Genomic DNA, 25420 nt, shown 5'->3' on the forward strand with positions numbered 1-25420 from the left:
AAAAGGTCTTGTTTCAGCATCTTTGTACCTGATAGCTCCTGTAATGATGCACTATATGTCCTATAACAAGCAATATATGTCATAGTTTGGGAAACAGTCTTTGCAGGGCCCTATGAAATCTATTTTATTTTCACATATATATATATATATATATATATATATATATAATATAATATAATATAATATATCATGAAACTTACATAATTTAACAGCAAAATTGGAACAAAAATTACGTTAAGTTCTTATGAAAAATGTTTCAGATTCAGTTTTATTTTCTGTTTTCTGTTTCCATTAATTTTCTGGATTCCATTCTAATGGTTTTATTACATTTTAAAAATCAAAGGCACCTCTAATTAATGATAAAAATCCATGCAGTGGTTTTTAATTAATCTTTAAAAATATTATCTCCTTTTTCATGAATCAAGCCATTCTCAGATTCTCAGAGGCTGCTCCCATGATAGTTGATTGACATGAGCATCTTACCTCAGACCCGCCTGAAATCAGCTGCAACAGTCCAACCTCCATTGTTTTGATGCCGGAGCAGGGATGTAAGTTAGACAAGAATATCTCTGATTGAGCGATTGAAGTGTTGTGTTGCTGGATGTAATAATGAACGTAGTGGTCGTCATTTACTCCCAACATCTGAGCCGCTGAAGATGCAGTGGATTACGTTTGTTTGTGAATGTCTATGTGCGAGTCATTCGTGATCAGCAGAAGTGAGTATAATTTTTTTTTTATGAATCTTTGCGATCACCTTTCCTACTAATGTGCTAGTTTGCAAGTTTAAATCTGAACACGGCTAAACACGGCTAAAGTAAACAGGCTTGTCACTCCACAAAGAAAAGAGAAGGGCGGGGTGAACTGAGCTCATTAACATTTAAAGCAACCTTGACCAGAACAGGTATACAAAATATATTATAGACTTTTCATTAAGACCCTAAAGAATCATATCAGCTTGTAGAAAATAGGCATCCGATGACCCCTTTAATAATTTTAGTAGTAGCAGTAGTAGTAGTAGTAGTAGTACTATTATTTCATTGGGTAATATATTTCTGTCAAAGTCTCTTGACGTTAAACCGAACTTTTAAAACATGTGGGATTCATATTTAAATAGTATTTTTGCAGCTTAGTATTGCTTAATACTTAATACAGCTTAATACTGACCTTCTTCTGATTTATTCATCTAAAATTTGGCGATTTCCATGACATTCCACATCATATAGTAAATTCCATTTTTATGACAGCATTCTGGGATTCTGTCAGTGTTTTCCACAGGGCAGAAATCATAGCGCCCTATAGTTATCCGATTACTTGATTAATCATGAGAATAACTGACCGATTACTCAATTACCAAAATAATCGTTAGTGACAGGTCAGTATACTCAAATCAAAATCACATTTTGATTTGAGTGTACTGACCTACTTTTGATTTATTCATTCCAAATTTGGCAAATTCCGTAATATTCCGCATTATACAGTAAATTCCAATTTTATGACAGGATTCCGCAATTCCGTCCAAGTTTATAGGGCCTTACAATACTTATATGATTACTCGATTAATCGTCAGAATAATTGACAGATTATTTGATTGCCAAAATAATCATTACGCCATTCATTCACACAGAGATGCAAAACATGCAGGATTCATATTTAAATTGTTTTTGCAGCTTAATATTCACGGACATTAGTTTCTATCATGTTTTGATGTAAGTATACTGACCTACTTTTGGAATTATTCATCCAAAATTTGGCGAATTCTGTAATATTTCACATTATACATTAAATTCCATGTTTATGACAGGATTCCGCAATTCCGTCCACATACTTATATGATTACTCGATTAATCGTCAGAATAATTGACCGATTATTATCATTCACACAGAGATGCAAAACGTGCAGGATTCATATTTAAATAGTATTGTTGCAGCTTAATTTTCACAAACGTTTTGATTTAAGCGTACTGACTGACTTTTGATTTATTCATCCAAAATTTGACAAAGTCTGTAATATTCCACGTTATACAGTAAACTCTATTTTTATGACAGGATTCCTTTTTGCTCGACTGTAACATGGACAAGTATTAGCATTTTTACTTTCTGTCTTTTGCCAAAATTTAACGACAGCCCTGCCAATGGATGATGTACATGTTCAGTTTTTGATTAAATAATTTTGAGTTCAGCAATTCTGACATATAATTTGTGATCACTGAATTATATACAGCATATTGGCATTATATTGGCCGACGTTAACTCTGCTTTCTAAATATAGTCATTGACATCAACCATTTAAGGTGGTAATTTACCAACCAAGACCACTATTTCACCTTTTATGAATTTGCATCATGCAGCTACTGTTTTATTTTAATTGGTTTTCAGATGCAAAACGAGCCCAGGTTTTTATTTATTTTTTAACTTGAAATTGCCAAGCATTTCCCTTGGAAGAACAATTCACCTCAGATCTTTATGGCACAGCACATTAATAATGAATTGAGTTTTACCCCCAGGCTTTACACTTTTCAGCTGATCTTTTCGTGAGAACAATTTAAGAGCTCATCATTAGACCTTCTTGTTTGACTGAGGTGATCGAGCACTTCCATCTACCACCCACCGGTCTGGGTAGCAGATAATAGGTTCACAGTTTCCACCGAGAGAGAAAGTTAAAACCGCGTTGCGTGTGTTCCGTCACACTACAGTATATTACTCTGTAACGCTCTACAGAACGGTGGACGGCGTTAAAAAAGTAAACCAATTTTCTGATGAGGCTTTTATCATTCAGATTATAATTATGCAGATTTTACAGGGTGATTTTAATTACGTCCCAAGATGGAAAATAATAGTAACAGCCTGTTAATGAACACCGTTTAATTGTACACACAGTAATTAACACCAGCGAACGTTTCTCGCTGCGAAATGTCTATCTATGTGCACATGCTTATACAAAGGAGGGAAAAGTGTCACTATGGAAACAAGAGAAGGAATTCTGAATGCAAGTCTCCTGAGAAACTGAAGTGGAGATAAAAAAAAAAAAAACCACAGGCCGAGCTTAGTTGTGTCTGCCACAGTGGCAGGGTAATTTACAATGTCATCTTCATTTCTGCTTCTGTCTGCGACATAAACAACCAAGAAAACACACCTAACCGGCTGTCATCTTTCCCTCCGTTTAATTCCTTTCAGGGAATACTGATGCATCCATATGTTTATAGCGCATATGTCCATATTTACAGTGTATGAGTTCAGGCGGCCGTATACGCGGCTCTCGACGCAACCCGCATTACGGCGCTTTAGCAGAGGCAATCTATTTTAATAACAGCTGCCACAGTCTTACCTTACAATGATAAATGAAAAACTAAATGACTTGGGACAGGAAAATTCCAGCGGGAGGGAGAGGTGATAGAGATATGCGCGTGTTCACGCGTACGTGTGCTTGCGCACTGGCTACCGTGGCTCTCGAGTGATCGCCGGTCTCTAATAACCTTTCGGACGGCGCACGTAACCCCCTCACGCTTTGAGTTCCCAAACCTGTGGCTGCAGGGAACATGCTAATGCGACTTGATCCCATGTTAGGAGACTTTGAATATAAAGCAGGTTTCTGCGACGCCAACGGCCGAGGCGGGCGAATTCGCTCCTTATTTTCTGTAACCAATGTATTTCTTTTACGAGGAAGGGCTCGGTGATGACACAAGTGGGGGTGGGGGGGAAACGGAGGGAGAGAGAGAGACTGTGTGTGTGTGAGAGAGAGAGAGAGTACGGGAGGGGTAAACCTGCGCTCTTGTAAGGATGATGTCAGTTTCTGCAGCTGAGCCCCAATCTGTACCTCACTGAGCCGAAGACTCACCAACTCATTCCTCGTCTCAGATGGAGAGAGAGAGAGCGAGTGTGAAGAAGAGAGAAAGAGAGAGAGGGGATGAAAGACAGAGGGAAGACACAGAGGCGAGTGGTGATGGTGGATGGCACAGGTGTGTATCAAAGGTCGCTTTTTTACTTCTCAATGAGTTCATGCTGTGACTAGATGTAGTTGTGTATTCTGAATCGTTTTATGTCAGCTGTTAGTTGAAGTCAATCATATTTATGTCAGAACATCAACAGATTAATTATTTTATCAGATGCTCATCAAATGTTGCTGAATATATCATGTATGTCTAGTTTCTCTATGTTGTCCTGTTGTGTGAGTGAGTGCTGTATTTGCGTATGTGATGAGTTACAGATTTGTAAGTTACTGGTTGTCTTTGGTCTAGTTAATATAGTCATCTAGTGACCCTACATTTGATGCTAGAAAGGCCTTGTTTTAAAAGGCAAGAGGTTTTATTCTACAACTCTTGTTTTATATATGTAATGTAGATTGACATGTTATATTAACATATAACTGTTTAGAGTCGATCTCCAGGGATGTCAAGCAGTGTGTTTATGAATTCTGTGCACTCCAGTTTTCTCACTAGAGTATAGAGACAAGATGGACACGCAAACAATTAATGTAATTCATTTGTAATTCTGTGCTGGGTGTCATGTTTTAATATTTTATATACAGCCTGTAGTCAGTGACTAGTGTCAGCATGCTAACAGGTACGCCTGGATTGAACATTGATAGAAAAAATTAGAAATGTTTAGGAATGTATTTATTTATTTCCAAATACATATTTATTATGATTTTTGTGTGTATATATATATATATATATATATATGTATATATGTGTATATATCAGTGTGTGTGTGTGTGTGTGTGTGTATATATGTATATATATATACATATATGTATGTATGTGTAAATGATGAAATCTATTTAAGTATTATATATTTTAAAGTTCAGATTTTAATATTTATAATACACAAGCAAGATTAAAATATTATTATGTACGTTCTAAAAATCCTAAATATCTTGAGTGTGTATATATATAAAGTCAAGGAATATATATTCCAAGTCAAAAAGTGTCCCAATGAACCTGAAGCCACCCTATAGAGGAAAAAAATAAAAGAAAAGAAAAAAAAAAAAAATAAAATATATATATATATATATATATATATACTTATTTATATATATATGTAATATGTGTGTATATATAATATCTGTGTGTGTGAAATATATTTAAGTATTATGTATTTTAAATAGTGTATATTCAGATGCAAAAGCCTCTAAATCCATCTGATGTATTTCTTTAAAATTAGCATTTCTTGTAAGTACTGGTACTTCTGATTGGGCTGAGGCTGGAATTTAGCGAGTTTGAAGTAAAAGTATTTGATGGAGGAGTATTCCATCAGTATCATTATCTCATTTTTGACCGAGATTGCTTTTAGCTGGTTTTTCATCTGAACTCTTCATGTGTGTATGTATACATGTATCTATATATATATCTATATCTATATCTATATATATATATATTTTTATAATATTTTAAATGTATACATTTTATGTATATACACACTTACACACAAAAAATGTTGGAGATTTTTAGAGAGAGAGGGAGAGACAGAGAGAGGTTTTTTTATATATAAATATTTATTTCTTTAAGTGTAGAAAATGTAAAAATGGATTGATGCAAATCACAGACAGACAGATGTTTTTTTTTTTTTTTTTTTTTTTTTTCCAGTTTTGGACTGTTTATCTAGCATGTCGAATTTGCCTCTAATCTGAGCCGGCGGTGTTTGTTCATCAATAGCTGCTCACTCACTCTAACCGTCTCGATTTTGTAATTGATGTAATTAAACGTCAGCCTGTCCTCAGCAGTTTGACGTCTACCCTGAATCACGTCGCTAATCTGAGTGAGTCACAACCAGCACTGGGATTTACCATCAAATATGGCACCGCCACGGCCCGTGTCACTTCTGAGCCACTTGACAGTTGGATTCCCTGACATTTTAAGTTGTCTGTTAGCGGGCTGTACCCTTGTCAATTGCGATCTCTCTCTCTCTAACACACACACACACACTCTCCTGCTCAGACACATGCAATGCTAGTGCAAACCACGATTCACACTGGGGGAAAAACGCCTTAGGGGTATGACAGTTAAGGAGAGGATGTAGCAGTGGTGAAATATGAATAGTTGCACTGTTTCAGGCTATGTCTATTAAGAATTAATGAAGTATGACATATTACCTCTGGGAGGAGAGTAAACCGCACTGCTAACAAGCCCGAAATGTCTGATGGCCCTAAACGGCCATTTCTCAGATTGTGAATTAATCTCGTGCCGTTATTACTCTCGCAAACCTTTAAAATTGAGTTTTTAATTGTATTCCAAATCAGCGAGAACCCAAGCAGAGGTGTTATTTTAGCTTTGAGGTGTTTAGCATTTCCCTTCGAGTCTTATCCTGTGCTTTATGACACAGCGCATTAATAATTAATTGAGTTTTACTCCCAGGCTTAAGACTTGTTTTCCACTGAACTTTTTGCGGGAACAATTTAAGAGCTCATCAGTGCGTACCTCGACCAATCTAAATGCACAACCCATGCTAGATGATGGTGTCAGGGGCGGCAACTCATTACACAGACGGTGCTCGCTGTCTACTTTGCGCTCACCCCAATCTCAGAGGTCAGGCGGCCTGATATCCACCTGGTTTGTTTCGGGGGCAGCCGCAATCATTTTAAAATCTATGTAGAACATTAAACCGAGACCTCGAGTGAACCACGCGCCACTTACCTGGTCTCTTCAACCGCGTGTTTTGAAATGACTGACGTGCACTCAAGTTCTCATGCTCCGTTTCAAGGAGATCAAGGGCTCCTTTGCTTTGGTTTTCTGCAGCGAGCGCTGACAGCAGGTGGCATCTAATGCGACCTGCGAGACTGCTCGACATTTCAAAAGAACATCATTGTTGTTCAGATGTGCCTTTCAAAGCCCTGTGATGCATACACAGCTTCTCAAAGCTGTGGGTAAACAGTAAGGAATAGTTCGCCTGCGCAGGCTGTTGAGGGACCGTCACTTGTGTCGTCTTTACCATGCTCGTACGTTGCGTCTCTTTAAAGCGTTTGCCTCCTTTTGCTGACAGGCGAGTCTAAAACTCACAAAGCAAGGAGGATCAGATAGGCAGGCACGTGGCATTAAAGGCAGTTTATAAAAACTGTATACATTTTTAAGGTGCTCTCAGTAGAATGCTGTAAAAATGTAACCCAAGTTGTTATGACAGTAAGTCATTGAATTTATATAGCACCATTCATACATAAAATTCAAGTGATTCACAGGTCAAAAATAGAAGGACCTTTAGAAAAAAGAACTGCAATAAAAGCATTCACGTATTTAAAAAGAGGAAATAAGTGAAAGTGGTCCAGCTTTGATATCACGATCTTGCATTTCAGGCTTTCTAAAGTAATTTAGTGCTTTAAAAACCAGTAAAAAAATTAGTATCAATCATATTTTGAATCATCATACTGTAAAAAGCATTGTTAAATGTTCAGTAAATAACTTGCATTTTAATGTACTCATAACCACCACATTATAAAAATATATAATCTTATGTGATGTTTTGCTTCCAAAAATTAACACTATTTTATAGTAAAAATACATATAATGCAATGTTTAACCATTTACAGTTTTTGTGACCACATACAGGATGGTGAAGTAAAATTGTTTTACTGTAGCATTTTAAGTGTTTTTCTGTGCAAATTATAAACTTTTTAATAATGTTATATGGATTTTTCATGTGTAATTTTTCATGTGTTTAATTGTGTAATATAAAATAATGGAAGCCTGTTTCCGCAACTTACTAAAAATAAAAGAGGTGTGAATTCACAAATGCGAGGAATATAGTTAGAATTGCAAGATAAAAACTCTATTTTCTGTAGTTTATATCACGCAATTCAGAGTTTGTGTTTCGCAATTTTGACTTTTTTCTTACAAATCCGAGTTCGTATCTTGCAGTTCTGACTTTTTTTCCTCACAATTCCGAGTTTGTATCCCACTTTTTTCTTGCAATTCCAAATTTGTATCCAGCAATTCTGACGTTTTTCTTGCAATTCCGAGTATATATCTCGCAATTATGATTTTTTTTTCTTGCAATACCAAATTTGTATCTCGCAATTCTGACTTTTTTTCTCGCAATTCCGAGTTTATATCTCACAGTTCTGACATTTGTCTTGCAAATTGCGAGTTTATATCTTGTAATTCAGATTTTTTTTCCCGCAATTCCGAGTTTGTGTCTCGGAGTTCTGATTTTTTTCTTTCAATTCTGAGTTTATTTCCAGCAATTCTTTTTTTTTTTTTTTTTTTTTGCAATTCTTAGATTGTATCTTGCAATTCTGACTTTTTTTTTCACAATTCCGAGTTTATATCTCACAAAACTTTTCTTGCAATTCCGAGCTTATATCCGGCAATTCAGATTTTTCTTCTCACAATTTTGAGTTTGTATCTCACAATTCAGAATTTTTTTCTCGCAATTCCAAGTTTGTATTTTGCAATTCTGACTTTTTTCTTGCAGTTCCGAGTTTATATCTCACATTTCAGACTTTTTTCTTGCAATTCCAAGTTTATATCCCACAATTCTGACCTTTTTATCGCAATTCCGAATTTGTATCTCGCAACTGAGTTTTTTTTCGCAATTCCGTGTATGTATGTCAATTCTGAATTTATATCTCGCAATTCTGACTTTTTTCTCAGAATTCTGAGTTTGTATCTCGCAATTATGACTTTTTTTCTTGCAGTTCTTTTTTTCTCTTTGTGAGATATAAACTCGCAATTGTGAGCTATAAAGTCCAATTCTAAGGGGGAAAAAACACTGATATGTTCTCAGAATTGTGAGTTCATATTTTGCTTTCCTGACTTTATTTCTCAGAAGTGCGAGTTTATATCTCGCAATTCTGACTTACTTTTGTGAGATAAAAGGTAGCAATTTGTTTTTTTTTTTTTCAGTGGCAGAAATGGGCTTCCATATAAAATGCACTGCAGTTATGTTTTATTATTATTATTTTAGAATATTGAGCATTGCATTAGTGTTACATTTATTTTAGCAATTTTGCTTCATTTGCCATCATTACATTAATAGGTGAAATTTATATTATAGCATTCACTGAAGAAAAAAAGCATGTGGGTGATAAGTGTTATAAAGAAGTATAACTGGGTTACATGTATTTACTGAAATGGATCCATTACATGCAGTGGATTAAATACATTATTAGGCACTGTAACGCAATGAGAATACTTTTCTAATGTTTTATTATTCATTTTTATATGAATATACACAGACTTCTTAAAAAAAAGGGGTTATCCAAATCTGTTTTTGGTTTCCTATTCATAGAAAAAATATGGAATGTAAATGAAACCCACTTAAATGTTGAAGTGGGACTGATTTAGATTTTCTGTCTGTTATTTACTTGCTATTATGATGAAGTGCTGGTGGCTTGCGGTGCTGGCTTTTCATTCATGCCTTGATACTGACAAAACATAATCATAACTCATGCTGCTTTACACATGGGCATCCTCCGTCTGAGGCATTACCTGCGTCGCGCTTCCTGTTTTCCGGCACTGAGAAGCCTGGGGAACCTTCTCATCGAATCATCTTTACCTGTTACGCCTGTAAATGGAAGACAGCCTGGTATTATCCCCCAAATGAATCATAAATTAACAGCAAAATGACTTTTTTCTATTAAACATTGTGTTGTGGCGCAGGGAGCCGAAAGCTCTCCCCGAACCAAATTGAGTCACATTTATCACTTTTTCTCCCGCTGTCGCTCTCCATCTCTGACATTGGGGCAATGTGATGGAATTCCCAGTAATTTTCCATCAGTGACAAAAGCTGTGAGTGGCACTATACACCGCTGAATGGGGACTGGGGGTTGCTGGGATTGAAAGGTGAGATTGAAGATGGCCTCTGTTCCCTTTAGACTCCATGTCATTACCGCTGACCAGTCGCCCATTTCTATCTGGCCCTGATCTTCAGCCCTCTGTGAGTGGCAGTATGGCGAAACTGATGCTATTTTCAGGGCCAGCCATAGTGATAATGTCACTCCACTTCAAAGAGCAAAGCTGTCCTGTCTCCCAGGAGATTTTGCTCAAAGATGAAATGATCAGAACAGCCCTGACAAGGAGCCGTACAATTATTGCTCGGCACCAACAAACAGCTCTCAGAGAAAACGCAATGAAAAGTTTTCTCTTTTTTTTGCAGAATGACTGACAGTCAATAATGCAAATCGGCCGCCCTGACCATTTGCAACGTTTTTATTTTCTTCTGCATATAAATTCATTCATTAGCATTCGGTTACTGTAGTTTAATGAGCACCTTGCATTGTGGTAAAATTTGCTCAGAATAATTGAACTAATCACTGTTTGCATAATTAAATTAACATTTAATCATGAGTTTCACAGCATATTTGGTTAAAACCAAAAGAGTAATCAGCGGCAATTACACGATTCGCTGCTACGGCAGCTTTTTTTGTGTATCGCATAGTATGACATTTGTATTGATTGATTAATGCATTAGACCTCACAGAAATGTAGCTGTCTTGGAAATGCCTCGCTCTCGACGCCTACTGTGACACATTATGAGCGCCTCTATGATAGCTGAGATCATAATACCAATTTCACACCATAATATCTGTCTTTCTGCCTGCTTAGCTTTGTCATCTCCTTTTCAAAGTTATCAATCTTTCTCCTTCCTTCCTTTCTTCTACCAGGTGCCCTACATCTTTGTCGAAAGCCAGAGTTTCCTCACTGCCGTGCTTCTGTTACTGCTGTTGTGTCTTATGGCTTTTTATTCCTATGTGAAGGTGAATAAGGCTCATGTAGGGATACAAGCCACGAAACACACAGTGATAAATCAGCTTGAAATGACTGTCTGTGTTTCTGTTTCTGAGCAACTAATAAGTAACGGTAATCAAACAGCCAAACTTTTATTTCTTGTTGTTTGCGACGTGCATTTGCATAACTCGTAGAAGCTCTTATTTGGGTAATTACTGTGCTATTGTGTATGAATGATTATGGAATGATGTGCCATTGTTTTTGAGCAGAGGCATTAATGTTTACAAAAAAGAACAGTTATTCATGACAAAATTCTCATTAGAGCATAGTTGTTGTTACTGGAGGGAAAAATAATCAAAATGAATTAATAGCTTAAGGATGTGAAAGTTCTAAAATGTATGTAAGACGAAGACCATACTGAACATCGGAATTCTGAATTTAAATTTAAAGTTGAATTTAAAAATTTGACTTAGATTTGAGAATGTTCCAAATGAAGTCTTGTGCGTCAGTGGAAGTGACGAAATCTGCTCATTTTATTAGCGACCTAGAATTCTCACTCAGTCTTTCACGCCATTTTAGAGTTTGTATCTCAAAATCCTACACTTTTTTTTTTTTTTCAAAGAAGTCGACTTCCAGAACAAAAATTTATGGATAATGTACTCCCCTTTGTCATCCAAGACAAGTCTTTTTTTCTTCAGTCGTAAAGAAATTATGGTTTTTGAGGAAACATTTCAGCATTTTCTCTATATAATGGACTGCTATGGTGCCCCGATTTTGAACTTCCAAAATGCAGTTTGATTGCGGCTTCAAATGATCCCAGCCAAGGAAGAAGGGCCTTACCTAGCGAAACGATCGGTTATTTTCATTAAAAAAAATAAAATTTAAATACTTTTTAATCTCAAACGGTCGTCTTGCCTTTTGTTTGAAAGAGTATATAAAAAGTATATAAATTGTATTATTTTTATGAAAATAACCGATCATTTTGCTAGATAAGACCCTTCTTCCTCAGCTGGGATCGTTTACAACCGCATTTGTGATTGTTTTTAAGCCGCATTTAAATTGAATTTTGGAAGTTCAAAATCGGGGCACCATAGCAGTCCATTATATGGAGAAAAATCCTAAAATGTTTCCCTCAAAAAACATAATTTCTTTATGGCTGAAGAAAGAGAGACATGAACATCTTGGATGACAAGGGGGTGAGAACATCTGTCAATTTTCGTTCTGAAAGTGGACTTCTCCTTTAATGCAATTTGAACACTTCCACTTAAGCACAAGATGCTATTTTAACATTCTCAAATTATACTGCATAACTTGATCAAGTATTACACAACAAACATACTCATATCAACACGTCAACTTGAGTTCTGCTGTCATTAACACAAAATGAGACAAACTAAATACTTAGAAAAAACGTAACTTTAAATCAGCTGTACACTCAATTTGTTCTACTTGAAAAATGAAAACACATGCATTTTTAGTAATGGTCTTCATTTTGGACTCCATTGTGTATGTTTGTATTATCTCCACCACTGTTTTTAGAAGACTGCATGTCTTATTTCTGATCAAAGCTGTCATTCTCCTTGCTAAAACAGGTTGTCAACTCTTGATGGCTCTATGATCTTCACCTATTGGTTTGGATGTCAGTTTAAAGTGATCATTAAATGTGAATTCAAAGGACACTGCAGTTCTTGCCTGATTAAAAACAAAGCCCCACCCTCCATTTCTTATCGCACGCCACACACAGTTCACTCTTTCACATTGTATTTTGAGAACTTTCTCTTGGGATTAAACATTGTAAGCAATTACAAGCACATATTGAATGCTGTGGATCTGTCGAGTTGAAACAAAGGAAACCATCAAAGAAGACAAAGACACAAAAGACTTAATGCAAATATTTTTTAATAACCAAGTTTATATGATGCACTTTGTGATCCACTCGTAAAGCCTTCAGTAGGCTTGGTATTTTCCTTTCCTTTTTCTCTTCATCTTTTGCACATTATTAAAATAGAACTTTGACATTATGCATTGCACTGGAAAAGATCAACCTACAATATTATACAATATAAGATACATATAAACAAGACAAAGCACCTTTGGTTCTAGTAAATAGTAATAATTAAAGAACTGGGGGACACTATGGATGATCGTGTGTGGGGTTTGTGTATGGTAACATCAGTGCATGGGAAGAATTCCTAAGGGTTTCATGCGCAATAATAGCACCTGAGTTCATATTCTAGATGAAATGAAACTAAATTCAGTTTTGGAAAAGGCTTTTTCCTTGCCCTCCTCTGAACACATCAAATTTTAAGACACAAATAAACCCTTTCTTTTCGATTGATCTTACACAGTATTTTTTTTTGTGTCGTTTACTCTAAAACTGTTGAGTACCAGCAATGAGTGTAATTGCTACATGTTCCCTTCAGTTATAAGACATTGTGTTCACATTACACAAATAATAATAATAATAAAATAGCACCAATTAGTGATGATACAAAAGCTAATACTAATGAGTGTCTTCGCAATACAGTAAAGTAAAAGAGTATGCAGGAGTAATTCTCTGAAGCATATAAAATAGGCACATTGACATGATCCAGACTTAGGATGTCTTTTGGTCCTGCTGCTAGGAAAACATCTAAGAACACGTAATGTGAAAGTGTCATGCATTATTTGGAACTCAAATATTCTCAGTTCGTTTTCAAGTAAACTCTTTTCCAAAACCCTTTCTTTGTTGTTGATGAAATACACTCTCTTAGAGATAATGCTCCGCTATAAAATAGAGAAATAAACTCATTTGTAACCAACAAATTCATCCTATATTCATACATTTTCTTGTTGGTCTTCACATATATGTAAATACACATTTACAAGAGGAATGCAATAAAGTGACTGAACAAGGAGTTAAATGATTTCACAGAGGAGGGCCATACAATCCTAGTCTCATGAATAAACTGCCTTAATAACATGCCTAGTGGATCACTTAATTACCTCCTCGTTAATAGCATCCATTTAATCCTTAATTAATAGATTCAGAAGTGTCCTTCCTTAAAGGAATTTTAAAGCTAGTCAGTCTTTGGCCAAACAGCTGGCTGAGGAGGTTGTTTTGTGACTCTGCGGTACGATATGAGTGAGTCTCTATGGATCTGACCCCTGGCTTGGACCGTGATTTATTAAACGAATTGTTCAGGGTGGAGACCCTGGAAGGAGGGGAATGGATGGGTCTCCTAGGAATGCTCTTTTTCCCTTTGCAATCTCCGTTGAAGTGACGTACAATCTCAACCTTCTTTGGTGAGAACTCCACAGAGCCTTTCTTCAGGTGAAGGCCCAGATTCGAAGATCCTATTTTGTGCTTGGAGATTATTTTGTTGCTGACCGTGTCATCCTTTACTGATGTAAGCACTGGATAGTCATTGGGAAGATCGGTTTTCCTTTGCCCATCCATATTTTCACACCTGCTAGGTCTAAACTTCTTTTTGACTCTTGGGTCAATGCCCAGATTTTCCCTTGCAGTTGGAGATGGTGTTCTCTGAGAGCTGTGAGGTGTCTTAAGTTCTTTCCTCTTCTTTTGTTGTTTGGTCGAGTCCTTATCTTCACATGTATTAGAGACGTTGTTGTTGTTGTTGTTGTTGTTGTTGTTGTTGTTGTGACGTGCAGAATCGGTGGTACTAAGGCACCTTGGGTTAATTTCAAGACTTTGTTTCAGAGTTTCCTCAGATTTGGCCAGAGTTACATGCTTAGCCTGGCCAGTAGTTGGCTGTTCACTGTCAACATCTTGTTTATTCTCATTTCTCTTGACGGAGAATAAAGTCTCGATTGTTTGATCCTGCTTCAAGTAGCTTGTCTCGTTTGAAGACTGCTTTACAGATGAGAGTTCAAAGTCATTGCAAGATGAGAGTCCTTGCATGTCTTGCTTTGGTAAACTTGCGTCTGTTTGCCTGCATACTTGAATGGTGCATACACTTGAGTCTGTTATTTCCCCTTGTTCACTTGCATTTTCAAGGCTTACTGAGGGGTTGGTTTCCACCCTGTCTTCGTTTTGCCTGGAAATGCTTGCAGTGTTAATCTCTGAATCTAACAATGCACTTGGAGTTGTGCAACAGTCATCTTCAATTTTAACATCACAAATCTCTGTCAGAGCTCCTTTGTCAGTTGCACTGACTTCCCCGGGCTCCTCCACTTGGATTTCATGAGATGGAGAAGGGCTTTCATCCTCTTCCTTTAGCTCTGTGGATGTAAGACTTGGATCTGCAGAATCAGTTTGCACAGTACACTCTATAATGTCCTTGGCAACTTCAGGGAAGTCCTCATCTTCAATTTTCACACTGGTATTGTTTGTTTCAGTGGAATGGTCCTCCATATTATTCTGTGCAGTGTCATCTATGATTGGCAACACTGATTTGATGCCTTGCATGTGTGATGCTGTGATGTCTAAGCTGCTCTCCGTAGCCTTTCTTTTCTTGCTTGGTGGCATGTCAGATATATCATCTTTTGAACTGAATGGCTTGCAAGGTCTCATGACTCCCCTGAACTTGAAGATCTTGTTCCCTCCAGCAAGGTGCTTCTCCATGTGACGATCAAACTGTTCCTTTTTGGAAAACGTGTAGTTGCAGGTACTGCAGATGAAAGACTTCTTAATTACATGCATGACATCGGCACAGAGTTCACAAGTATACAGTGTGGTATGCTTTGAGTCTGGCTCATCTGTCTCCTCATGTTCATTTTTAAGGTGGTCTTTAAGCTCCTTTGCCTCTTGGTAGGACACGGGACATTTGTGACAAAGGAAAATCTTTTGCAAGCTGTGAACCACCAAGTGACGCTGGAGCTTAAAGGGCTTTGGAAACTGCTTGCCACAGTGGTGACAGTCCCTTGAAGGGTCTTTGCAATTAGGATGCATCTCAGCATTTTTGGAAGGAGTCTCTGCTTTAGGTAGAACCTCAAGTGTTGTCAGTGCACAATGTTTACTTCCTCCCCCAGTACTTGTTTTAGTCTTCAGACTTGTGGAATCAAACTCCTCTGGAACCTTCAACTCTTGCCCATTAACATCTAAAGAAGTTCTCCTCTCTTCCTTAGATGATTTAAGATTGTCTGCTTTTGTAGTTCTGCTGGGTCGATGCTGCATTATTGAAGATATAAAGTTCTTCACAGCATTTTCCTGCATGAAACACCCAGGCATGTCCAAGAGCGAGCTCTGAGACTGGCCTCTTCGTGCAAACTGTGTGGCATGCTCACGCAAGTGCTCATTGTACATCCAGACATCTGAAATTTCTTTCAAGCACATGCCACAAGTCCAAACACCTGCTTTGTTTTTGGCGTGTTTCTCCCTGAGATGGTCTCTAAGTTGTTCCCGTGAGCTAAACTTGCGTTGGACACACATATAGCAAGTTGGAGGAGGTGATGGATTGTGAGAGAGCTTGTGGAAGTCGAGCTCACCTAAGGTGAGAAACCATGTGAAGCACACTTTGCATTTGTACTGCTTATCCTTAGGTTTGAGTCCAGGTTCAATGCGTTTCCTACATTTCCGCTCCACAGGCTTTTTGCAAGGTCTTTCAGGGTCTTTCAGTTCTGTGCTTGCAATGGTCTCAACCAAAGGCATATCTCCCTCAGGCTCAAAAAATGGTACAGAAATCTGGATTGGGGTGGTAAGGTTTGGTATCTCAGTGCTTGGCAAACAAGAGGCATTTTCTTGAACACAGACCATTTGGAGAGGGCAGGGTGTAGCAGGAACCTCTGATTTACAGTCTTCCTGAGGAACTATGTTCTCTGGCACAATGCAATCATGCAAATTTTCCTGATGCTCTATGGTGCCCTCTTTTTCACATAAGAATTCTTTAATGCCAGTTTCTATATTTTCCTCATAACCAGCCTGGTTATCCATTAGGTCATCTTTTGCGTTCTCTATAGAACTCTTGACTAAGCTTTTGGGAGTCATCTCAATGGTTTTGTATTCACAAACGTCATTTGCTTCACTGGTAAATTTGTGCCCCATCTTGTTTTCTTTAGACTCCTCATACGTATCAATGAAGGCACCAGTGGGAGGACAGTCTAACATTAAACAGGACAGTTGTTTTTGCTTTTTGTTGCTTTTACCATAGACCCTTGCACATTTCTTTCTTTTCCGGTCATCGTTTCTTGGAAACAATTGAGAAAAAGTGCTTTCGTCATCAAAGAAAGCCTTGAGATCAGGTTCTATTCCTAAAGTACCAGTAAGTGCATGATTGTCTTCTGCGGGGGAACAGGTGTTCTCATGCTTGATATTCACAGAAGAACCCTCAAGTGGATAGTGGATATCTTCTGTCTGAACATATTTTGGGTTAATGGAGCAATACTTTGTCACAACATCATCAATGTCATAGGGATCTCCTTTCTTATGCAATATAGAATGTCCTGCGGAAGTAGTTGTTTCTTCCATTTGCTCTTCACTGCGGACTACAATGCTCTTCTGCTCCTCCCCCACATTGACTTTATGATAGCTGTTATTTGGGACCTGTTTTTCAGGTAACTTAGGACAGTTTTGTTGTACCATTGAGGAAAAATCTGGAGAGATGGCCTGCAATATATCTGTTTTAAGAGTGTTGAGTACTTCATCTGAAAAGGTGTCTTGCTTTACCAGTTTTGGAGCAAACATTTCACTGCTCAAGTCCACAGTGGTGTTACTGTTATTTGCTGCATCATTTAGAGGAATTGTCTGATCAATGTCACAACTTCCTGGGATCTTTGACATATCAGAATCACTTGCAATCTCTTGAAAGATCAAATGTGTATCTGCTTGTTGTCCTTGTTCATCTGAGATTTCACTTCTGTTTGGATGCAAATTAACTGCTGGACTTGTAACATCCATGATACCTTTCAGTGCTTTTTCTGTTGGGTGTGGCATTAAAATGGGCATGAACATTTGACTGCTCATATTTAGATTTTCAATGGGAGGTATTCCTTCAGTCTTTACCACATGTTTCATAGCTTTATGTCTTTTAAGTCCAGGTTGTGTACGAAAGAACATTGAACATATTTCACACTGAAATTTTCCTTGAACTGCATTCTGTGTACCACCCTTTTTAGGTGATGTTTTTGTCTCATTTGACTTTAAACTTGGTCCTTCATTTTGGACAGATGTGAATGTAAGACCCATGGATCCTGCTTCTGCACAGTGTATCAGAGGTTTAGGTATCTCCCTAATGTCTAACATTGTTGACCTCTGCATTGCATCATGCTCACTGGTGATCATCTGGTGGTCCAGCTTTTCAGAATCTGCTTGCTTCTGAAATTTGAGGGCTAGATCCATGTAATCAATAGTTTCAGGTGGAAGGTGACTACCATTTATGTCAGTTTGGTTAAGTTTTGAGACTTGTTCAGAGTCGATTGTACTGCCTTCCTCAACATAATTACTGCAGGAAGCTGAGACAGAAAAAGTTATATCATTTTGGTTGTTATTTATAGAGGTTTCGGGTATATCAAGTCCAGTCAGATGGCCCTGAATATTTGGATCTTGTTCATTTGCGTTATATGTTGGACTGGATGACGATGGTTTATCAAGAGAGAAGGCACAGGCATTGAGAATGTAACTGTCTGTGGAGTCTGACTTTACATCAGGCTGGTCGTTTCCTTTGTTTAAACATTTAGAGGTGAAGTTGAAGTCACTGAAACATGTTTCACTGTAATTCAGGGGGCTAAGTTTCAAATCATACAGTGCACCTGTATCTTGAGAGCAATCCAATGCCCCAGAATGCTCAGAAAAAGGTTGTTTTGAAATTTTGTCCACAGCCAACAGTGTTCCAGGGCTAGAAATCTTACTCTCTGTAATTGCTACTAAATCCAGGTGGGGATTGAACGAATTATCCAATTCTGTTGCTGGATCAAAAGGATCTGACTTGCCAATATTTATGTGATCTGAGTTTGTGTCTTCCAGGGCTGGTCTGTTATTAATCAGTGCAGGGGTAACTGTACATGATAGTGGACCATTATCTCTCAGCTCAGAAGAACTTTGGATAGAGTTGTAAGAAAACTCTGGTGCCTGAGTCAAAATAAGAAGTTGAGGACTCTGCTCAGTATTCTTTTGTTGATTCTCTTCACATTCTGATTGCACAGAAAACAATGTCATATCAGGCATGGCTCTCTCCACAATGTCCGTACATTCATGTTCATCTTGAACTACAGGAAGATGTTTAGGAGAAGCCACCTGTTCTGCATTAATTAATTGTGAATGGGTTGGCAAGTGGTCTTCACAATGAGGAGACTTGATGTTTGAAATGGGTTGTTGAATATCTGTATCAGACGGACAGTCTGTTGTTTCACCTGTTTTGTCAGATGCAAGTCCATTGTCTTCAGAAATTACTTCTTCATCACATTTCTGTGTTTTTTCTACACACAGGGTGTTTTCATTGTTTGGTATGGTAGGGGATGCTGAGAAGTGGAATATTTTGGAGAAGTCTGGATTTTGCATAGTATAATTTGAATCTTTAATATCAAACTGTGTTTCACACTCGGCGTTCTCAGTTTGGCTGACAGGGGACTCACACTTGTGTTCATATATGGAGACTAAAGATTTCTGTGAGTCGATTTCATTTGAGTTCACACAACATGCAGTTTGTGGACACTCAGCGGAACTCTCAGCAAGCTGTTGTTCATTAGCTACTAATTCATTGTGAAGAGTGTCATTACTAGTCTCATTTAGGTTGACTTTTGTTTTATTGTCTGACCCAGAAATGTCACTGGCTGTCTCTTCTGGTTTAGCTGTGTTTGTCTCCGCTGAGAACTTTGTGAGTTCTGCTTCTGCATTTCTAGATTCCATATGCTCAGACTCATTTTGTTCAGAGTGTTCACTGTCTTGTTTTTCATGTTCCTCAGGAACCACACTCTCCTGATTAGGAGATGACTGAGGTGATGTAAAACCTGAAGACAAAGAATCTGAGATCACTTCCAAGCTTTTCATCAGATTTTCTGTGTAGATTTCATGCTCAAGCATCTCTTCTGACTTGTCTAAGTAGTCGTTCTTCTCTGTTTTCTCCACGAGATGAGCAGGTGAACCATTTTCTGCATTCAAAACAGTGAGCCCCATGCTGTCCTTTATATCCAAATGGTCATGTTCTGAATCAGTTGGTGTGTTGATAGTAGAGGTATGTGTTGGCGTATGAAGACCTTGCTGTCCACACATCAACCCAAATGGGAGCGGACTAGACCATGGCAAGTCAGGTTCTGAGAACAGTGCTGATTGTGAGTCTACTGGTCTGGCAATTTGCAGATTCTCTGAGGAACAGTTCATCTCTAAGCTACTGTCATCGTCTTCACTGTCAGGGTCAAGTCTCAGTGGAGAGAATTTGCTCATGGTTAACTGTTTTGGAAGCTCACTGTCTAATGGTGGAGGACTGCTGAGCTTGGCTGTTTGTAGCTGACTTTCAAGCTCTGTAACTATCCTTTTTATTTCCAGATCGTCAACTGACACGCTACTGTTGAGATTTGGATTGTAGTCCATTAATTTCTCTGGCAAAGCAAATGGGACATGGTTAAAATTGGTCTTATTCTCATTGGAGTCAGAGTCCTCTTTGTACTGAGAAATCTCATCTGGTAGCACAGGAGTAACATCAACCAGATTCCAGTCTCTCTGCTCTAAGAAGGGTGAGAACGAAGACTCAAAAAGTTCCTTCTTATCTGTTGTGGTTTCCAGAGGACTAAAGCTCTCTTTGGCAAGCTGAATATCTGGATAAAGATTGTTCTCAAAACCTCCCACTGAAAGGTCACCAAACATTGATGATGTGTCAAAGGAAAGGGGCGACTTTATAAGACTCTGATCGTGTTCTGAAGGATAGGGAATGAGACATTGCCCATTCTTTTGTGCTGTAGCATCATGGACTTTTGAAGGCGATAAGCAGACTTTGTCCACAAGTGAATTGCACAGAGGTGGGGGGTCAGGGAATAGGTCATTGGAGCTTCCGCTGGCTTCTTCACTCGATATGCTGTCATTGCTGGCTTTCTCAAAAATGGGTGCAGAAAATTCAGAACTATTTGTTCTTTTCTTGTGGGATTTACCCTTTGATGTGACAGCATCTTTTTTGAGTTTAAGCACATGGCTAGAATCTCTGTTGTTGGTGCTTTCCATTGGATTTGGTGCAATACCAGACCCCTTCGGTGATGTGATATTTTTTGGGTGATCTTTTTTGAATGGCTCTTCTGTGGTTGCAAGCATCCCTGCTTCAAAACCGTAGTGGTCCCCTTTTTCCTCTATTTCCACTCTGGTGGTTTTGAATCTGGCAAGGCTGACAGTACTTTTAGTCATTGTGTGCTCTGATGCTGTCTCTTCCGTCTTACAGATAATGCTTGAACATTTTGAAGTAGTGAACCGATCCTTGTGCTCAGTGAGTAGTATCTTATCAGTGCTGTACCTTTTTGTATTTTTTGTGAAGGTCAGTGCCAGTGATGTGCTAGACTCTTTCCTTATCCTTGCTGGCGATTCTTCGTACACATTCTGTTCGAGAGAGTCTTGATCTTTCCTCTGTACTTCTATTCGTTTCTCAGAGTCAGAATCTGTGTGATCAGTACTTTTTGGGCTGCTGATGCTGTCGCTGCAAATACTTATTGATGTGCTGAGTTCACTGCTTGTGGAAGACCTACTGCTCCGTCTTCGGAGCCTTTGGTGACCAGGGTTGTCTTTCATCAATGATGGAGAGACGTCCAAAGCTTTCTTGGGATCAAAGCACTCATTTTTGTTTTGTTTCCATGAACTTTCCCGGCTCTTGTCAGCACGAATCCTCCCCTTGCACTCTTTAGTGTATGTGTACTTGCAACGAATGCTTTGGCTGAGACGTCCCTGACTGGCTATCTTCACAGGCTCACAATCGTCATCTGAGTCAGAGACGTAATCGTACTCCCTGAAAGTAGGGTTTTGCACTGCAGGAGTCACTCTCTCCATCACAAGTGAAAATTGCATGTTTTTGGTGCCCTTCACATGGAGTTTATGCAACTTGTTCTTTTGTTGAACAATTTTGTGAATAAGCTCTTTACTCCAGCTTCCGCCACCAGTCCTCTTCCTTTTTCCTTCTGTTGGCATTGGTTTCTGAGCTGTTGGACTTTTACTGGCACAGGTGGATGTTGTTTTCACCAATGCTGTGCTACTCTGCAAGCTTTTAAGACCACATCTTGCAGAAAACTTGCTTGATAAAAGAAACTTAGAACTGTAATCATCTTCCTCTTCTCTTTGCTCGGACTTTCTTGTTTCCCACTCAATTTGCGTGCAGTTTGACTCCTGTGACTGGGACTCTGTTGGAGAGGCTTCTGCTTTGAGGCCCTCCTTTTGTATCAGCTCATGTTGGCTTTCTTTGAAAGGACTGTCCGTGAGTTTGCTGTCTGAACTGAGGCTGTCTAAGTCTGAGTCAAAAGGATATTTGCTGTGAGCTTGAGATCTCTCGTTGGATGTTGATTCGTTGTTTGTTCTACCTTCAAACGTTGTAGAGTCTTTGGTTGTCAAAGTCTGTCTTGTTGATGTGCATTTAGTAGTGGTGAGATCATCATCAACAAATGCATCAATGAAGCTGCTATCAATTTCTGCATTGTCTGACTGATAGCCTAGTCCATTCAAAGCCTCTGTGATAAGGCTGTCCAATTTGGGATCTTCCATTTCCAAATCCGGCAAGGGTGCAGATGGTAGCATCAGTTTCATTGGATCATCTTTTATATCTCCTTTGGTTTCATTATCTGGCACTATTTCCCCATTCTTGTTTAGTCCAAGCAGAGACAGATGCAAATCTGAAGAACTCCGCAAAATTGTGTAACTGGATCCAGATGACATGGCTTTTGTGTGGTCCGTCTGAAACTTCCTTACGTCTTCCACTTTTGGCACATCTTTAAAGTCATTTTGTGCAAATGTATGCTGTCCACAGTATTGCTTATGGTCAAGAAAAGAGACAAGGTTATTAAAATTCTGGTCACATTGCTTGCATGTCAAAAGCACATCCAGTTGGTCAAGGTTTGCCGAGACTAATGATGTGGCGAGTTGGTGGGCAGAATACGGAGGTGGGGGGTGGTTTTCTGTTCTGTATGTCTCCAGACAACCTTTCCCATTGTCCATGTTGGACTTTGAATGCCTGTTATGCGACATGAAACTTGCAATGTTCTCTTTGGTTTTTTCTTGTTTATAGTGCTGCAAGCCTCTGGATGCTTCCGAAAGGTAGTGATGCTGGTTGGTGTTCATGTTAGTAGATGCTATCAGTGCCTTATCCTGTTGCTGCTGATAAAACTGAGGGGACAGAACCTTTGAAATTTGGCTGTCCTCAGAGTTACTGTTGACAGAGTTTGTGGAGGCTGGGGAGAGTGATGAACATGTACTGCTAGATGCTGGATTTTGAGTAGGTGAATGTGAAGGAGAGTCATATGGTGACACCATCTTCAGCCCTAAGGGTGCTACATGTAACGGAGGGAAGCTACAGTTTCTTGAAGACGTCACCGGCACTGAGTGGTTTATACCAAAGTATAACGACTTATTCTTGGCATCACCCACCTGGCCTTGATTTGTATCTACCTTGTTTGTAAAATGACAAGGTGGAATCGTGTTGCAGCCTTGCTTGACACTGTCTTGCCTTTGGTTTGAGAAGCCCTCAGTTGTCTTTTTGCTGAGAAAGTTATTAGTGTCTTTCTGGTTACTGTTTTTGTGTGGCTTACTGTCATCTTGCCAATCTGATGGGCCTATCAAAAAAGTAAGCTGCTGATTGCTCAGTTGCCTGGAGAGATCAATCCTGTTTTGGTTTGGCATGGCAGTCGTGAAGCGTATCTGCTGCCAAGGCATACGGCCATTAATGCTGTTTTGTCTCTGTTCTGGTGCTGGTTGGTATGGAAAGGGGTAAGGTGTGGAATTCTGGTCTATGAGTGGTGGTGGGAAGGCTTTGTTCGGTCCTTCCCATGGATGTGATACCCTGACATGGTGTTTACTTACACTTTTGTCAAGAGGCCCTGGGCTGATGTGAATACCATTATGTGGAGGGCTAATTACAAGGGAACTTGAACCTTGTGCAATATTCCTAATATGATGAACACTGCCTTGAATGAGAACTCTCTGGCTGGTGGTGCCATTTTTAAGATGGCAGCCTCTCTTGCCCACTACCGCGAAGCCTGTGTCCCTGCTGTCTACTGGACTAAAAGAATCAGATTTATCTGAAACACTTTTACTCTGCTCTGATGGGCGAGTGCTTGAGCTCTCATCATTGCTAGGAACAGATGACGACACACCATGTTGTGTCTGCATGTACTGGGGTGGTTTAGGGTGTAACTGGTATGACTGCCTGTCCTCTACCTGGTCATTACCAAACTGTGCATTAGTTTGCATGGCCTCATGTCCCTCTGCAGAGGATGGAAAGGGAAATGAATTATGAGAAACCTGGTTAGGGGCAAGAGAAATATCAATGTAGTCTTGAGACTGTGTATTTCGATCACAGGGAAAGGAATCAGAGGCTGACTCCTCTAACAACGGGTATCCGTACTGAAATGGCATAGGCATGAAACTACCATTGGCCTTGTTCAAGTCCACAAGGTTGTTTGGCTTTTGTGAAGCAAGGCCAAAGCTAGTGTTTCTGAAAGTCCTATCCGGAGACTGCCATGTGTCCGTTTCACTCAGTTGAAAGTCAGGGAATAAAGTTTCATTGGCAGGTTGTGTGCTGTTGCTCTCGATCGGGCTGGGCTTCTGTTGCAGCTGTTGCGGTTGTGGTGGGTTCTGGTGAGCAGGCCCTCCAGAAGGGGTGCCAACAGTCTGTGAGGTATAGCTTTGGGAAGTAAGGTTAGGCGAGCCCTCCTGGAAGCATCTGAACTGTAGTTCTTCTTGCTGCAGTTCAGCCTCTCGCTCTGGAATACTTGGCACGTGGAAGCGGTAGCTGCCTGAGACAGGACCCCTGCTGGACTCAATCTTCTTTGGAGGTGAGACTTTCTGCTGGGGATAGGCTATCCCAATTGTGGGATTTGAGCGTGGGTTTGTAATACTCAGTCTGTACAACTGCTGCGGGTTGCCACGCTCTCCTTTTCCTGACTTTTTACTCTTGTCTCTATTGCGACTCTTTCCACTAGGCGACTGGGGGCTGTCCTTGCCGCTGGGCCACGTTCTGTTGCTACTGAACGAATGGTTCTGCAGTGACTTAAAATCAATCTTTCCAGCCTGCTGTGGCCGAATCACAGCCTCACGTTGCTGCGTGTTGTCTCTCTCTTTTTCTGCAAACTTTGCAAGATTGTTCACAGCCTGTGGCTCCAGACTCACATTGTGAAAGTGCTCAGGGGACTTTTTTAAACTTTTATGCTCCACAGCCCCCTTATCCTGTTTTTTGGACTCATTATCCAGCTCTTTGGCAGCCAAGGGCTGTTTAGTCTCTTCAGTCATGATGCCGGTGTGGCTAGTTTAGCACGCTGGTCCTTATCTGCGCAGGCTGCGACATGGACACATTGTGTTCCAGTCAGAGTCAATAGGCCTGCGGTAACAGAAGCTCAAAGCACAGGATTATTTACTCTCTTCCTTATCTCTTCAATTTCCCTGATGATGCAATATTCATCTGTCATCTTGATGTTCTGAAAATAAAAGAGAGGATAAGAAAATGTCAGTTTTCACTATAGATAACATTGCATTTGTTTACATATATAACATGTCACATTATCAAAATATGCTGTTATATTCAGGAGACTGTCACGCTGGTGATGTTCCAGGAAGGGGTGAAGAGGGAACCAGCGCCGCAATCGGAATAGGTGGTAAAATGGCTGACGGGCCAAGATGCCGGGCCGTTATCCCCCAGAAGCGCCACGTAGGTGGA

At 39.3% G+C, this 25420-nt stretch overlaps 1 protein-coding gene across 8 annotated transcripts in view; it reads right to left on the bottom strand.

Annotated features, from left to right (window-relative positions):
- Window positions 1–12537: 12537 nt before the first annotated feature.
- LOC127156969 (zinc finger protein 469) overlaps window positions 12538–25420 on the bottom strand; it is a 396695-nt gene continuing 383812 nt past the window's right edge. For all 8 annotated transcript variants that reach the window (XM_051100150.1, XM_051100147.1, XM_051100145.1 and 5 more), the window contains one exon: window positions 12538–25181. In XM_051100150.1, the coding sequence (XP_050956107.1) occupies window positions 13669–24996 (11328 nt within the window). In that variant the 5' untranslated portion in view covers window positions 24997–25181 and the 3' untranslated portion in view covers window positions 12538–13668. The remainder of the gene's footprint in view (window positions 25182–25420) is intronic.

The sequence above is a fragment of the Labeo rohita genome, chromosome 25, assembly GCF_022985175.1.
Source record: "Labeo rohita strain BAU-BD-2019 chromosome 25, IGBB_LRoh.1.0, whole genome shotgun sequence".
Taxonomy (NCBI): Eukaryota; Metazoa; Chordata; class Actinopteri; order Cypriniformes; family Cyprinidae; genus Labeo; species Labeo rohita.